Below are 15,730 nucleotides of genomic sequence, written 5' to 3'. Positions count from 1 at the left end.
CTCCGCTTCTTGCATAGTAATGAGCTCGAGACCTCCCCGGGCCAATGGCGCTCCGGAAGCCGGCTTCGTTTTGCATGTACCTAAGTGATTTGCATAAGCCAGCGGCTGGGGGGCTCGGGAGCCGGAGCGTGCAACCCTAGAAGGGAAAAAAAAAAAGGACGGGGAGGAGATCGCGTCGCGGCGGCCGGAGACCGAGCGAGGAGCCCGGGGTGTTTGTGCGAGAGCCGGGCGGGGGGCGAGGGGGGCGAGGGGCCGGCATGGCTGAAGGCTGCGGCGCCCCGCAACCTTGAAGAGTCACTGCGGCGCGAGGCCGGGGACCGGGAGAGAGCGCGAGAGAGACGGAGCGAGACCGAGAGAGGCGGGCGCGATGGCACCGCGCAGCCCCCGCCGCTGCGCCCGGCCGGCCCGGCTGGCCTGAGCCGCGGGGAGCGAGGCGCGCGGGCAGGAGCCGGGGCCGCTCCTGCGCTTCCATGGAGCAGCGGGAAGGGCGAGACTGCCGAGCGCCGCGTCCCTGCGCCGCGGCGGCGGACTGCTGAGGGCGCCGAGCCCGCGCGCCGCCCGCCCCGAGAGCCAGCCAGCGCGCCCAGCCCCCGCCCGGCGGCGGGGGGCAGCGTCGGAGGGCAGCGGCCGAGGCCGGCGCGGGAGGCGGCCGCAGCAATGCCGGGCCCGCTGCCGCTGCTCTGCTTCCTCGCCTTGGGGCTGCGCGGCTCGGCCGAGCCCAGTGGCGCGGCGCCGCCTCTGTGCGCGGCGCCCTGCAGCTGCGACGGCGACCGTCGGGTGGACTGCTCCGGCAAGGGGCTGACGGCCGTCCCCGAGGGGCTCAGCGCCTTCACCCTAGCGCTGTGAGTGCGGGAGCCTGGGGCGCCGGGGACGCGGGGTGGAGGGGCTGCTGGGGGTGGGGGGGTAGGGGGGGCGGAGCGAATGGCCAGTGCCTGCCCCACCGACTCGGGCGCTCCGAGGGGGAGGGAGAGGGGGAGGGGGCGCCGGCTGCCGGGGTTGCGTCTCGGTGCTTGGCACCCACGCCCGCGCGGCGGGCTTTCCAAACTTTTGCCACTCCGGTTCCGAGCCCCCGCCCCCCCCCCACCAAGTGGCTTTTTCGTAGATTTTTTTTTTTTTTTGCGGTGTGTGGGGGGTGGCACGATCCCCCCTGCCCCTTACAACTCCCGAGTGTATCTGGGGCCCAGGAGGAGGAGGAGAGGGGGGTCTGGAAAGGCTTGCCCCCCGCAGCCTCTCCGCCGGGTCTTGCGCGCTCGCGCGGGCCCCCGCTCAGCTGGCGAGAGGTTCGCAATAGATGGTGGGGGTGGGAGGGTGGGGGGAGGTGTGAGGGCGCCCAGAACTTGGCCCCAGTCTGCACACCGAGGCGCGTTTCGTAGGGAAGCACCTGGAACCTTCTGAGTTCCAGCGTGTGGGGGGAAGAAACACCTACCTGTACCTGAGTCGGGGCAGAGCGCCCTGACAGTCTGGCCCTGTCCAGACAGAAGGCGTCCTGCCCCCTGGTCCGATTTCACTGAATTCAGCAACAAATGCCCGGGCTTCCGCAGGGTGTAGGGGAGCCAGGAGAAAAGCAAGGGGGTTGTGTGTGTCTTTGTGTGTCTGTGTATGTGTGTGTGTGTGTGTGTGTGTGTGTGTGTAGGGGAGCCAGGAGAAAAGCAAGAGGGCTGTGTGTGTGTCTTTGTGTGTGTGTGTGTGTGTGTGTGTGTGTAGGGGAGCCAGGAGAAAAGCAAGGGGGTTGTATGTGTCTGTGTGTGTTTGTGTATGTGTGTGTGTGTGTGTGTGTGTGTGTAGGGGAGCCAGGAGAAAAGTAAGGGGGCTGTGTGTGTCTTTGTGTGTGTGTGTGTGTGTGTGTGTGTGTGTGTGCGCGTAGGGGAACCAGGAGAAAAGCAAGGGGGCTGTGTGTGTGTGTAGGGGAGCCAGGAAAAAAGCAAGGGGGCTGTGTGTGTGTGTGTGTCTGTGTGTGTCTATGTGTGTAGGGGAGCAAGGAGAAAAGCAAGGGGGCTGTGTGTGTGCGTGTGTGTGTGTGTGTGTGTGAATTGCAGGTATTGCAGGTTTCTTGGTGAAAATAAAATACCCTTCTTACCCAACAAAACCTTTTTTAAAAAAGAATTGCTGACCTGAAGTGCAGGATGTTGGAAGAAAATCTCAGAGTTGCAAAGCATATGCTCTGCCTTATGCAAAAAGTAGGCAGCAATTTTCTCCTGTACCTTAACCAGCGGAACTTTGCTTTTAAGGCGCCCGGGGCTGGGAAAGTCACCCAAATGTTTCTAATTTCCAAAATCTCCCTCTTCCTCCGGGAACCTAAGCACCTTGGGCAGTCTCTTCGAGAAAGAAGAGGGATCTGAAATCGGTCTTGGAGGTGGTGTTGGCACATGCTACCAATAGAGAAAGAATAGGGTGATTGAGGGCCGGGGCTGGTGTATGCCCTTGTTCTACCTTTTTTTGTGCTGTGTGGCCAGTCGAGTGGTTAAATAAAGAGCAGTGAAAGAACAGTTTGAGACAGGAAGGGATTCTTAGAGGTCCTTGGGTAAAGGGAATTCAACTTTTCTTTTACCTTATAGCTCCTGAAAGGAACCTCTTAGAGGGACAGGTTTTTATTATTTTATTGGTGTGTGTGTGGGGGGGGAGGGGGGTGATGTCACACCCAGCCGTGTTCAGGGGTTGCTCTTGACTCTGCACTCAGGAATTGCTACTGGCAGTGCTCGGAAGCATATGGGATGCTGGGGAATCCAACCTGGTTGGCTGCATGCAAGGCAAATGCCCTACCCACTGTAACATCACTTGGGCCCCGGAAAGAGACAGCTTTAAAGGAGTAACAGGCCCCGTGCAGAAATCCATTCCATGCAGGTCCGGACTGTGACTGTAGTTTCAAATGGATGGTAGGAGGTGTTCTTGCCATGGGCCTATGGGGTTTATTGAGTGTGAGGCCTTTTGCCTTGGAACCTGTCTTTCTTCCTTCTCTACACCTCCCTCCCCTCCCCAGGCCCCCTCCCCTAGCCTAAAGTGTTAGTTATGTATCTGAACTCATTTTCCACCAGTGTGGTGAAAATTTCCTTCACCCTGAAAAAATAGCAAACTTTGCATTGGAGAGCAGTTTGCCTCCCAATGTATATTTAGTGGGAAAGTTTGAGGGGGAGTGGGAACAAGTGAGGGAGAAAAGAACTGGGTGGAAGAGATGAGGCTTTTCCCCTCTCCGTGTCCTCCTGAAGTTTTGAGGGAATTCACTTGAGGGGTGCTTTTAAAAAAAACCACTTTAAACCTCTCTGTAGTAGTGAAGCATGATTTTACTATTTTAACTAGCTGTAAAGAGCTTGTTTAGCAGATTCCTTGGTTTTAATGAATAGATTTACCCTCACAGGAAAAGGGCTGTTTTACATCAGCTCCTACAACCACAAAGAAATCATCACATTTAACATTTAAAAAATTTATTTTTATGAGGGGGATGGGTATTGGGCCATGCTCTGTAGTGCTTGGGGCTTACTCCCGGTTTTGTGCTCATTGACCACTCTGGGCGGGACTTGGGGTACCAGGGGTGGAACATGGGTCATTCCCATGCAAGGCAAACACTCTACCTGCTGTACTATTTCTCTAGCCTAATAATCACCTTTCTATGAGGACCCATTCCTTCCTCCGGTGCATCAGGCAAATTCTTTCCAGTTCACTGTATATAGTGAATGTTGCATTCTCAACTCGAAGTCTTAGAGCAGTTACTCTTCTTAGCCTGGGAAACAGAAAAATAATAGGTCTTGGTCCTGGTTAGGTAGCACAGACCAGTTGTACTGATTCATTGTCAGTGATGGTGGTAAGCACATTGCTCTATTCTGTGTCCTGTAGATCGATGGATTGTACGATCTGATCATTTCTTCCTTCTTTATATTTTTCATTTCACTCTCAAAGTACTTCTGACTACCCTATCTAAAGGGTATTTCGTATTATTTGCATTTTGGAAACCAGCAGGTCCAGTGATTGTCCGAAGTTGAGAGGGGCAGTTGCTGGAGACCTGTGCGTGATTGTCACACACATAGGACCCTGTGGGAGCCCCTGGAGTTTTTCCTCAGCACTGCTGGTCTCTTCCACATGGTTTGGTTAAACCACAGTTAGACACGTAGAGCCTAGATTCAGATGCCCCAAACTTAAGTTCACCTCTTCCTTCTTTTTAAATTTTATTTTATGTTTTTTGCTTTTTGGGTCACACCCAGCGATGCACAGGGGTTACTCCTGGCTCTACACTCAGGAATTATTCCTGGCGGTGCTCAGGGAACCATATGAGATGCTGGGAATCGAACCCGGGTGGCTGCAGGCAAACGCCCAACCCACTGTGCTATTGCTCCAGCCCCCTCTTCCTTATTTTGTTTGCTTGTTTTTGGACCACATCTGGCTAGACTAATGATTTACTCCTGTCTTGCAGGGTTCATTCTTACGAAGCATTCTTATGAGCACTCAGGGTTCATTCCTGGGGTGGTCAGAGGACCATATAGGGTACCGGTAATAGAAACTTGTCAGGCACCTGCAAGGCTCCCCTACCTGCTGTACTATCTCCCCTGCCTCCTTCACTGACTCCTTATTTCTGTAGCGTGGCACCCTTACTTCTTGAGTGTACATTAAATTATAAACACACAACTTCTGTTTAGAAGATAAACAGCTGTGGCTCGTTATTAATCAGTGTTCTGTTATCTTCTCCTTTATCAGTGCTGCGACACCGTCACTTCTGAAGGGTGTATGCATCTCGTTGGAAACCCCAAACTTACAGACAGCTGGTTTTTATTTTCCACCTGCCACCCACAGTGCCTGGTACATAGAGGAGGCTCTGAAAAGGTTGCAGGAATAGAGAAGGACTTCAGAGCCCACTGACGACAGGATTGGAGCTTGGGATTCAGTCATTCCCACCCAGGATTGCCAGAGTCAGCGTTCTCAGCATTGAGTCTTTTGTCCAGATCTGAGCAGGCCCCAGAGAGAGGATATCTGTTTCTTCTCCTCGAGGCTCGTTTAAACTTGTTCGGTCTAACAGTGCCTATTTCCTGCTGAAAGCTGCTTTATCCGAGTCTGGGGGCAGAGGCAGATGTAATCCTCAGCATTGTTGCTCAGAGCTCTGCATTCACACCGCTTGCTGCATCTGTAGTTCTCAGTCCCGGATCACCGTGCACTGACTTGTCACAGTTGACCCTGGGGTGTTTTAGAGGAAGCATTCTTACGAGCATTCAAACTCAGTTTCTATTATCAAAGGATTCAAAGTTATTCCTGTGTTCGTGGTACTAAAATCACTGTTACTGAGAGGTTTTTGTTGGTTTGTTTTTGGTTTTAGGGCCACGCCCGGCAGTGTTTCAGGGGTTACTTGTGACTCTGCACTCAGGACTCAGTCCTGGTGGTGCTCAGGTTTTGAGGGAGAAAGAAATGACATCCTAGGGTGGTGAGATGGAGATTGTGCAAGTGTGCTGAGTATTTTGGCCATAGAGATTGTGAACTGGGGGCCTTGAGCATGGATTTCCACACCCTGTGTTATGTCTGGTGCACAGTTTTTGGAATATAAAGACTTTTTGTGGAGATAGTGGTAGGTCTGAGTCCTTGAACCTAGTCCTTGCATGCAATTGAGTAATTGTGTAGCTTTGGCCTTGGGGGGTTGGGTGATAGTTGGGGGAGAGAGTGAGGGAGAGTGAATGGAGGGTAGGAAAGAGAGAGAGACAGAGACAGACAGAGACAGAGAGAGACAGACACACACACAGAGAAAGAGAGAGAATATGAATTTATGAATTTTCCTCTGGGGGCAAAATGAACCAATGGGATTCAGTAGATTATTTTTAAGACCGCTTGTGAATCCCTAGAAGTTCTTTAATGTTGTCATCCTTATGCAGGTTTAAGTTGGCAAGGTGGTAGCAATGTTAGGATCATCTCACAGAAAGATCCCAGGAGCAGCAGAAGAGCATTCTGTATCTGAAGTTGCACAAGCCTGTTCCTTACCCCTCACTGGAGGTGGAGTTCTTTGTGTTTAGAAGTGTGTGTTAGGAAATTTGCCATGGAGACTTGTTGCAGAACGCATGACTAGCTGAGGCGCTTTGCGAGGGTAGCTCTCCTTCTGCTTGTTTCCTGTGGGTATGGCTTAGCACTTGGAAAATAAAATCACCCTGTTTCAGTAATTTGGACACTGTACAAAAAGTTACTCAACATCCTCACTTCCATATAATTACCACAATCTCTCCAACCTTCCCTGTGTGCTCTCCCGGAAGCCTGGGAGCCCGCAGGTGACTGAGTTTTCTCCGTAGAATTGATGGTTGAAGTTTACCTGAGGGGTTTTGAAGGGCTATTTTTAAAAAATAAGTTGTTCCTACTTCCCCTTTTAAAAGCCTCACCTTGGATTCCTCCCCAGCTGTGTTTTTTCCCCCTGTATCAAACACCTTTCTCTCAGTCGTGCTGTTCAGAAGGTAGAAAGTGTTTTCATGCACTTCTCCTGCCGTCTGCTGTGTTCCCTGGCCTGTCCCTACTCAGTAGCTAAATATTTACATCATTTTTGGTGAGTTTTGAGAAATCTTAATTTCTGAACCATCATCTGTAAAATTTCCATTTAGTCTGTCTAGAGATGGCATGCTATGACACACAAGTGGACTTTGTTCTAAACAAGGCAGTCTGTACACGTCTTTAAGTACAGCTCCTTTATTTCACTGGCTCTTGGGTTCTGTTTAAATGCAAGAGAAGAAAGATCAGTCTGTAAGGAGTGCTGGTCTCCAGAAGTGTCAATAAATCATGAGTTGACCTTGAGCGAGTGACAAGGCACTGAATCCTTCAGAGCCTTAGTTTCTTGCCCTGTAAAGTCAGGTAGTAAACAACTCTGAGTGCCAAGGGTTATCTTTATGTTTAGTTGGACTTTTTCTGTTTGTTTTGGCACCACACCCAGTGGTATTTAAGGTTTCCTCCTGGTTATGCACTCAGGGATCATTCCTGGCAGGCTGGGGGACCCTATGGGGTGCTGGGGATCGAACTCGTGCAAAACAAGGCCACATGCAAAGCAAGGCCCCTTCCCATTGCAGTATCTTCCCGGCCTGTCATTAGACTTAAAATGCATTTCGTGAGACTTCTGTGTTATGTTCAGTAAAATGTAGCTCAACCCCCCCATTTCATTGAATGGGAATCAACTGCCTCCCAAGGCAATGTGCTGGCAGTGGTCTCGGCGCCACTAGGAACTGGGTCTTGCAAGTAATCACTGGTGTTTTGTGATTCTAGCTGAACTGAATGCCAAGACAGTTCTGGTATCACAAGCATTTAGTGTCCAGGCACTTGGCTCTGAAGGTTAGAATCCTAAGGTAACTCTTGACAGCTTAATCTTTCAGGGAAGATCAAAGTTGTATGCTAGTAGGTGGATTTAGGCAAGTTTAGGCATTTTCTTGGCCTCTGTCAGTCTATCTCTCAAATCCTTATTTTAGTCATCTTCATAATAGTGGAAATGACTGACAGCCCACAAGCCTGTTTTCTTGTGGTTGTCTCCTTGGCTAGGTGTATGTTTTTATTCTTATTTTTTCTTATCAATAAATAGTAGATATTGAATTAGATGGTGGCTTATATCCAAGCTTTGAATTTCTCTAAATCTGCAGAATATTAAGCAAGTAAATTGTAAGAATCATTTAGTGATTCATTGCAACTTTTCTAAAATTCCACTTTTTTTTTTCCTCTATTAAAAAGGTACAAATTTGTCTTATACCTGGGTTAAGAGTTAAGTTCTACCACAGGTGCTCATTTTGCCGTGAAACGTACAATGTAACTAAGAATGTTGTTGATAAGATAGCTCTTTGCTTTTAATTTTTAAACGCGATCTCAAGGTTTTGGCATTACCAGTGTGTTACTCAGCGTGTTGCCTAGTGCAACCTTCAAATAATTGGCAATGCTAAAACACTGTTTGTTTTCCTTAATATAAAAGAATATGGATCCTTCCCCCTTCCCCCCAACTTTTGAAGTGTGCTTTCTCAAAAGCTTCAGTGAGGATAATAAAATGCTCTAATTTTAAATTCTGTCAGTGAAGGGGAAAAAAAAAATCTAGGGCATTGAGCAAATCAGCCCTCTACAGAATGACTAATTTGTCTGCCTTCCGTGACTTTTCTTTTGTGTCTTTAAACCCCGTAGACCAGGTAGCAGCTCTGGCATCGCTATTGTTTGAGGTTGGGTGAGGTTCAAAATGGAGTGTAGAAATCAGTCTTAGCATGAAACACCTCATGATTTTCAGAGTTCATATCCATTTAACAACCCCACCACTTTATAAAGGCCTTAGCAATTAGTACTCAGATACCCCTGTTAGAAATTACCATGTAATTATGTGGTAGTGCACTCTGGATTCACACACCAAAGGCAAATCTGTGTTCATAAATCGTTGTAGATGGCTGGCACTATTTTTCAGCCAGTTCTTAAAGTGAAACTGAAATACTCTGAAATAATCGATGTCATGACAGGCAAATTAAAGCTCTGAATGTTTGGGTTAGTGGTTTGTAGTCTCTGAGGTCTGTTCAGAAGGGGTGGGGAGACAGGGCAGAGGTGAGGTACTTACTTGCCTTGCACGTGGCCAACCCTGTTCAAATCCTGGCACCGCAGATGTTCTCCTGAGCCCACCCAGAGTGCAGGGCAGGAGTAAGCCCCAGAACAGCTAGGTGTGGCTCAGAAACCCAGAGGGTGAAAAAGGGTATTTTGATAGCTGCCTAGGACACTAATCAGATTCCCCTGCCCCTCTTTGGTGACTACATCTACAGCAAGATTTGGCATTTTGTGTGTCTCATTTTAAATGCATGTGGTTGAGGTTTAGTACTACCCTTGGAGTCATTTAAGCCTAAGGAGTGATATTTTTAAGTGTATATTTGTAATTCTCCTAGCTTTCGGCCCTCAAAGGTCTTATGGGGAAAACATTGGCTCCCTTCCCCCGTTCCCCTGAGGCAACATGTTGGTTCATAAGAATATAAGAATCTCCTTGTAAGGAAATGTAAACCATAGATATTTTGGGAGGCAGCTGGGCCAAGACAGAACATACGTTTAGGTCCTCAGACTGGTCTGTTGTTCGTGCTCGTGACAAAACGTGTGGAGGAAGTATACTTAATATATAACAAGACATCTGGGGACCCATTAGCCTTCATATTTAATTTGTAGTTAAGTATTTTAACTCAAGACAATTCAGAAGTCCTTTTAGCTAGTGTTTCTCTCTCTCTCTTTCTCCCTCTCATCTCTCTTTCACTGGCGGGATGTTGCTTTTTATTTTGCCAAGTTGTAAGCATAAGCTTGACAATTAAAAGAATAAAAAAACTGTACCCTGAAAACAAAATATTTTTGATATTTGAGTCAGAGTTTAGAAAAATCATGAATTTGATTTTCTGAAATGTAATGTATACTATATAATATTTCATAGAATATTTAATATATTTTATATAATATATAGTCATCTGTTTATGATTTTTATTTACTGGAACTTTTTGCCTCCTAAGAAGAGGGATGTGGTTGCATATTTGGCAGGAAGGTGAACCTTTACCTGGACACTATACAAGGCAGGGCACAGAAATGTTGCTGGGGTTGCTTCAGTCAGCCTCCTCTGCTTCCCTGAGGCTGTGAGGTGTCTGCATGCAGCTCGGAGACTAAACCACTTCTGACTATAAGCCACTAAGTAACTCCCCTGAAGAGCTGGGTTAGGACTGTTTTCCTGCAAATGTAGGTTTATGTTCTAATTCTTATCTTTCTTCACGATACTGGTGCTGAAGGTATTGTGACCTTCCAAGGCTGCCAAGGGGCAGTCTTTTCTCAGAAAACTTTTCTCAGGGAGTGGAGTTGGTCATATGCTCCTTCCATCCACCCTTTCCCTTTCCCTAAAGGGTAAGCTGGGGGGTCTGAGAAGAGAAGGGTGCGCCTCAGGAGATTTTCTCTGGAGAAGAGAGACCCATGGTTTCCACTCTGTTCAAGACTGACATTCCCCCTGCGTGTCATCCCATCTCACATTTGCTTTCTTGTAGGAGAATTCTCTAGAGAAGGAAAGCACACTGGCTCCTGGGTAACTTGCATTGCAGAAAGTCTTTTCCGAAGTCTATTAAACTCACTTTGGTAGTGGGGAGCAAATAACATCAGCTAACTTGGTGATTTCTTTCCTTTCCTTTTCTTTTTTTCTTTCTTTTTTTTTTTTTTTTGTTTAGGAGTTTAGCTGTGCTTAGGCTATCTCTGTGCTTAGAAGCCACTCCTGGTGGTGCTCAAAGGACCATGTGTTTTGGGGGAATGAACTGGGGTCAGTTGCATGCAAGGCACATGTCTTATCTCCTAAGCCAGCTTTTTATGTCACTAGTCTCCAATCATCTTATAGGCATATTTTTATGAACAAGCCTTCAAAACCTCTTTTTTTTTTTTTTCTTAAGAGTTTTACTCAGGGAATCAAGATCCCTGGATTCTAGTTCCTAAATCTGAGCTTTTGGCCTGCCACTTAACCCCTCTGGACACAGGCTTTGAAATTTTTGAAATTCAATGTAATGTGGTCACAGAAGACCTGATTTGTTGCCATTTTCTTTCGGGAGTGATTAAACAGCTATATGTGTTTGTTAGCACTTTGTGGTTTAAAATTCAATTCCCGTTATGCTCTTCTCTCTCTCCCTCACTTCTGCCCCCCGCCCCCCACACTTTAATGTGTATTAAGTTCAAAGGCTATGTGGTCACTACAGCTGAACCCCTGTGCACATGGGGTGGGGGGAATCCTAATCACTTAGCAGATTTTTAACTAAAAAAAATCAAACATAATGGTCCTGGTAGAGGAATGGTAGTGGCACACATGTTTGTTTGCTTTTAATCAAGATAGCTTCTCATAGGTGGTGCTACCCCACTTCTCAAGAAAGCTGCTGATAGGTCATCATGGTTTCTCTGAAGTGAGAACTCAAGAGAAATCCTATGTTCTTGCCCTGGTCTCTGATTCTTTCTTGCTTCCCTGCTTTGGCTGGTTTAATAAGAAGATAATGCCCTAATAGGGGGGACCCAGTGTTTCTCTTCACATACATGGGCACATGATCTCACTCAGTACCTGGGTGATTTTTGAGATATGAGTCCAGATTTTAGAACACTGAGAATTTTTATCACAGGATGCTCATAGAAAACCCTGGAGAAGCCTCACTTCTGCTTCAAGATCTCCGTGCGCTAAGAATTCTATCCAACACTGCTAATTCTTTGGTAATACTCATACTAAGAAATGCTCGCTCTTTTTACACAAATCTCTTTCCACATTAGGAATGGGTAAGAAGACTTATTAAAACTGAACAATTTAGCTATGTTCCTATTTTCTTTGTATCAGTGAGATATCATGAAGAAACATCCATATTGTGAGAAGTTTTCTTATAAATACCTTGAGCATGATATTTTTGGTCATCAGACACTTATATTGGAAAATGTGCTCCTTTTTCACATGTGAGACTAATGCTTGTATTTTGTGGCTAAAGAGAAACTTATTATCTTAAAAAGTAATTTTAGAGCCAAAATTCTTTCCTTAAAAGCTTCCATATTTTCTGGAAAGTTTTATGTCATTCTTGTTAAGTGTACTTCGATCTTTCTCAGAAACGTGAACTATTTTTCTGGGTTTTGATTCAGACTTGATTTGCAAATTAATTATAGATAGAGCCAGGATGGCAGCTAACCTATACAACAGTGCTCACAACCTATTTATTAGATTGGCCAACTGTTATAAACACAGTCCTGTTTTCTATCTGGGATCACTTTCTTTAAAAAAAAAAGTTTGAGATGTTTTTCCCATTACCAACTTGACATCTGCCTGGTTACACATGAATAGGTTGACCCAGTCCCTCAGCGGGGGACTACCATGGCCTCCTTTGTTTTCAATAGCCATGTCACTGACAAAGAAAACATATGGAATCTTTCACTCTTGTCCTCTACCAACAGTCTGGAGCTGCCGGGGCATGCAACAGTAGGGTTCATACCTTCATAGGAGGTTGGCAAGTTTGTGTGTTACCTGCAGGTTCATGCTGCTTGCACTCGAGCTGTGTTTGCTCCAACTCCCATCACATTCTATGGAAAGGAAAACTTGCTTTCCTGCTAGTAGGGTGAATTAAGTTTATGTGACCAGTTTCCACGGTGGACTTGGCTAATTAGTCATCAATTTCAATTTTGCCAAAGGGGACGTGCATATAGGATACTGAGATGCTATTCTCCAAGACTTGATATGTGGGGTATGTATGATGGGTCTACATATTATGAATGCAGATGTTTAGTTCCCAATGAACACCCTTGAGGACTGTCACTTTGATCTCCTCCTACCAATCTACGGAAAGAGATGAATTGATGTTTCTCAGGCTAGCTAGGCAACCTCTAAAGGATTTTTCTTTCGTATTTTTTGGGGGTGTGTGTGGAGAGGGGTCATGCCTGGCTCTGCAGTGAGGGGTCACTCCTGAGGGTGCTTTAGGGGGCCGTATGTGCTACTGACCTGAACCCAGAATGGCCACATGCAAGCACCCTACTCGGTCTACTATAGCTCCAGTCCTGAGCCTGTACAAATTTCTGATGTGTAGTACCAGCCTTCTACCTGGGGCTTGGTTTCAATTTAGTTAGCATTCATGACTGTGCTTTGTGGCACCTGAATCAGGTATGACAATATATGAGCAGGTGCGGCAGTTGAGGACTAAGAACCTGGAAGGGAGGTGGAATCCATCCCATTGCTGCCTGCTTCAGATCTGTGTTTAAAAAGAATTTGTTCTTGGCACCTGCCTGGCTGGGGTGGTATTCCTGGAGAGAGGGGGGGGGGTGGGCGGGGTGGGGGGGAACTTCAGCTATTTGGCAGCCAAAGATGAGTAGATTCATGACTTTGGCACAAGAGTTAATGACATGCATTTCATCAGAGTCTTTTCCAATTCTAAAAGTTAGCCCCGCTTGAATTTTCAGTTTTGTTGCATTTTTAGGTGTCAGGGCTGATTTGGACAGAAATGGGTGATTTATCTAAAAGGAAGCGCATTCCTCCTTTGTTCCACTTATAGCCAGATATTTCTATTTATATGTCCTTCTCATCTAGAAGACAATATGTGAAGGTTCTTGATATCATTTACTGGACATCAACTTAAAACAGTGAACTAATAAAACTGATTGTCTTCCTTCCTTCCCTCCCCTCCTTCCTTCCTTGCCTTGTTTTTGGGGCCATAACAAGGGGGATTAATTCTGGTTCTGTGCTTGAGTGTCATTCCCTGTGGTGTTCAGGAACCATGCAGAGCCTGGGGTTGAACCTGGGCCTTCACATATTTTCTTAGAAGAATAATTTCTTCGGGGCCAGGAATGTGACTAGGTGGTAAAACACTTGCTTAGGGTATGTGAGACTTTAATTCCCTGCTCCACAAACACACAAAAAGATAAAGGTCTTTTTGCATTTTTTTTTTATTTTAATAGAGTTCCTTAACATTTGTTGGCTCATGAAAGGTTAAATTTTTTAAGGTTTAGGGTTTTTTTTTCTTTTTTGGGTCACACCCAGCGACACACAGGGGTTACTCCTGGCTCATACACTCAGGAATTACTCCTGGCGGTCCTCGGGGGACCATATGGGATGCTGGGAATCAAACCCTTGGTCGGTGTAAGGCAAATGCCCTACCTGCTGTGCTATGGCTCCAGCCCCAAAAGGTTAGGTTTTATGGTTATTAACAAATGAGTCTATTTGAGATCTTCCTCCTTCTTCCAGTTTTTGTACCCCAAAATAACTTGCTTAATCTTATATGTTCCATCTTCCTTGATTACTTAACTCATCTTCATAACTATAAGTTCATAGAGAAAATTCCCTCAAGCTTGCTGGTGTGGTATGTTCTTTTGTTTTCTGGATCACACCTGACGGTGCCCGGGGCTTACACCTGGCTTTGCTCTCCAAATCACTCCTGGTGGGGCTCAGGTGACCAGATGGGGTGCTGGGGTTTGAAACTGGGTCTGCTGCACACAAGGCTCTACTTGCTGTACTGCTTTACATTCCTGTTGCAAACTGGTCAATCTTAAAATTCAACAGGCCAGTTTTGTAACTATCCCATATCACTTTCTTTGTCTCTTTCCATTGTCAATTTCTTAAACAGTTAAGCATTTCCCTTACTTCCTCGAGTCCTACTCATTACTAGTCCCTACCTACTGATGATCTCTTTCTTATCTTGATTCTCTTCATTTATATTGGTTTATTATTTTATCCTTATCAAAATGTTATATAAATGGAATGAAATAAAATGTACTCATTTTTGGGGGGTGGGGGCACACCTGGTGGGCTCGGGGGAATATATGGGATGCCAGGGTTTGAACCTCAGTTGGCTGTATGCAAGGCCAACACCCTCTCCGCTGTTCTATAGCTTTGGCCCCCAAAACAATGTGCTTTTTTGCCAAGTTCTTTTATTTGCTATAATGCGTTTGAGAGCCTACCTTGTTGTTGCATATACCAATGTGCAGTATTTCTTTTGTTGCTAAAAAGTGTTCTATTACATGAATAGTCCACAATTTATTTGTTCATAATGCATTTAAGGGATGTTATGCCTTGTTTTGCACTATTATGGAAAAGTCAGTCTAAAAAATTCATACAGAGGTTTTATGTAAAGGTAGGCTTACATTTCACTTGATTAAACATGTAGTCATCTTTAGTCATATGGTAAATTCACGTTAAGTAGAAACTGTTTTAGATTTTAATGTCTTGGCATTGTAGTGTAGTGTAGGTTTGCTATCACAAATTACTTAAAGCCTTAATGTGTTTGTTAGCATGGTATGTATGTCAAGGAACAAAAGTTGTGAATTACTGATTATATTTAATGTTTGTGCTTTTTTTTTTCTTTTTGAGTCATACCCGGCAATGCTCAGGGGTTACTCCTGGTTCATGCACTCAGAAATTACTCCTGGCGGTGCTCAGGGGACCATATGGGATGCTGGGAATCGAACCCGGGTCGGCCGCGTGCAAGGCAAACGCCCTACCCGCTGTACTATCTCTCCAGCCCCAATGTTTGTACTTTTTTGAGGGACTTTTTGGGCCACACTTGGTAATACTCAGGGATCACTCTAGGCAGGGCTCCTTACCATATGGGATGCTGGAGATCAGGTCTAGGTTGGACATATGCAAGGTATGCATCTTATCCCCTGTACTACGGCTCTGGCCCCAAATGTTTGTACATTGAAAAAGAGAATTCCAAGATGCAGCTTAGTGATAGAGCAGGTGCCATGTGTATGTGAAGCCCCTGGTTTGATCCTTGGCACCACAAAGCGAAACAAAAAGAAAAGAGGGAAAGGATTCCAAGCTTTCCTGTTAGTGATTGGCAGTTATTGTGACACTTCCCTCTCAAGGTTTCAGGTAGAGATGGTCACAACATGGAGCCTTTTGTTTATAGTGAAAAGGTGCTGAGTTTGCCCTGTACACCAGTTTGCAAAGTCTGAGTCAGAAAAATGAAAATTTGGTGAGGAATTACTGGGGCTACCTAAATATTAGCCTATTCCATGTGTTAGCTATAATTGCTACTGAAACGTGGGCCTGGTTCCTGTTTTATAGCCCAAGCAAACTGAGATTGGGAGGGGTAAGGTGACTTGTTTCAGTGTCCCAGCTAGTGGGTGGTAGTCGGTTTGCAAAGCTTGGGTGGCGTTGTGTGTTTAAGTCTGCCCATCCCAGACTGTGCTTGAATAGTTGATAGAGTTTATCAGAAGAGGAAAAGGTAAAATGCAAAACAAAATGGTGAGAAGTTACAGGTTATTACAAGTGAGAAAAAAAAAATCACAGTTGAAAAGAGAACATGTACGGAATGTTTTTGAA

General features: G+C 45.9%; 1 protein-coding gene across 1 annotated transcript in view; it reads left to right on the top strand.

Annotated features, from left to right (window-relative positions):
- Positions 1-656: 656 nt before the first annotated feature.
- The window catches only part of LGR4 (leucine rich repeat containing G protein-coupled receptor 4), a 126,453-nt gene continuing 111,379 nt past the window's right edge, over positions 657-15,730 (top strand). The window contains exon 1 of the mRNA XM_055141921.1: positions 657-842. Coding sequence (XP_054997896.1) covers positions 658-842 — 185 coding nt within the window. The 5' untranslated portion in view covers position 657. The remainder of the gene's footprint in view (positions 843-15,730) is intronic.

This window comes from Sorex araneus, chromosome 6 (assembly GCF_027595985.1).
Source record: "Sorex araneus isolate mSorAra2 chromosome 6, mSorAra2.pri, whole genome shotgun sequence".
Lineage (NCBI taxonomy): Eukaryota > Metazoa > Chordata > Mammalia > Eulipotyphla > Soricidae > Sorex > Sorex araneus.
The sequence above is the reverse complement of the archived record's forward strand: the minus strand, read 5'-3'. Positions and strand labels throughout refer to the sequence as shown.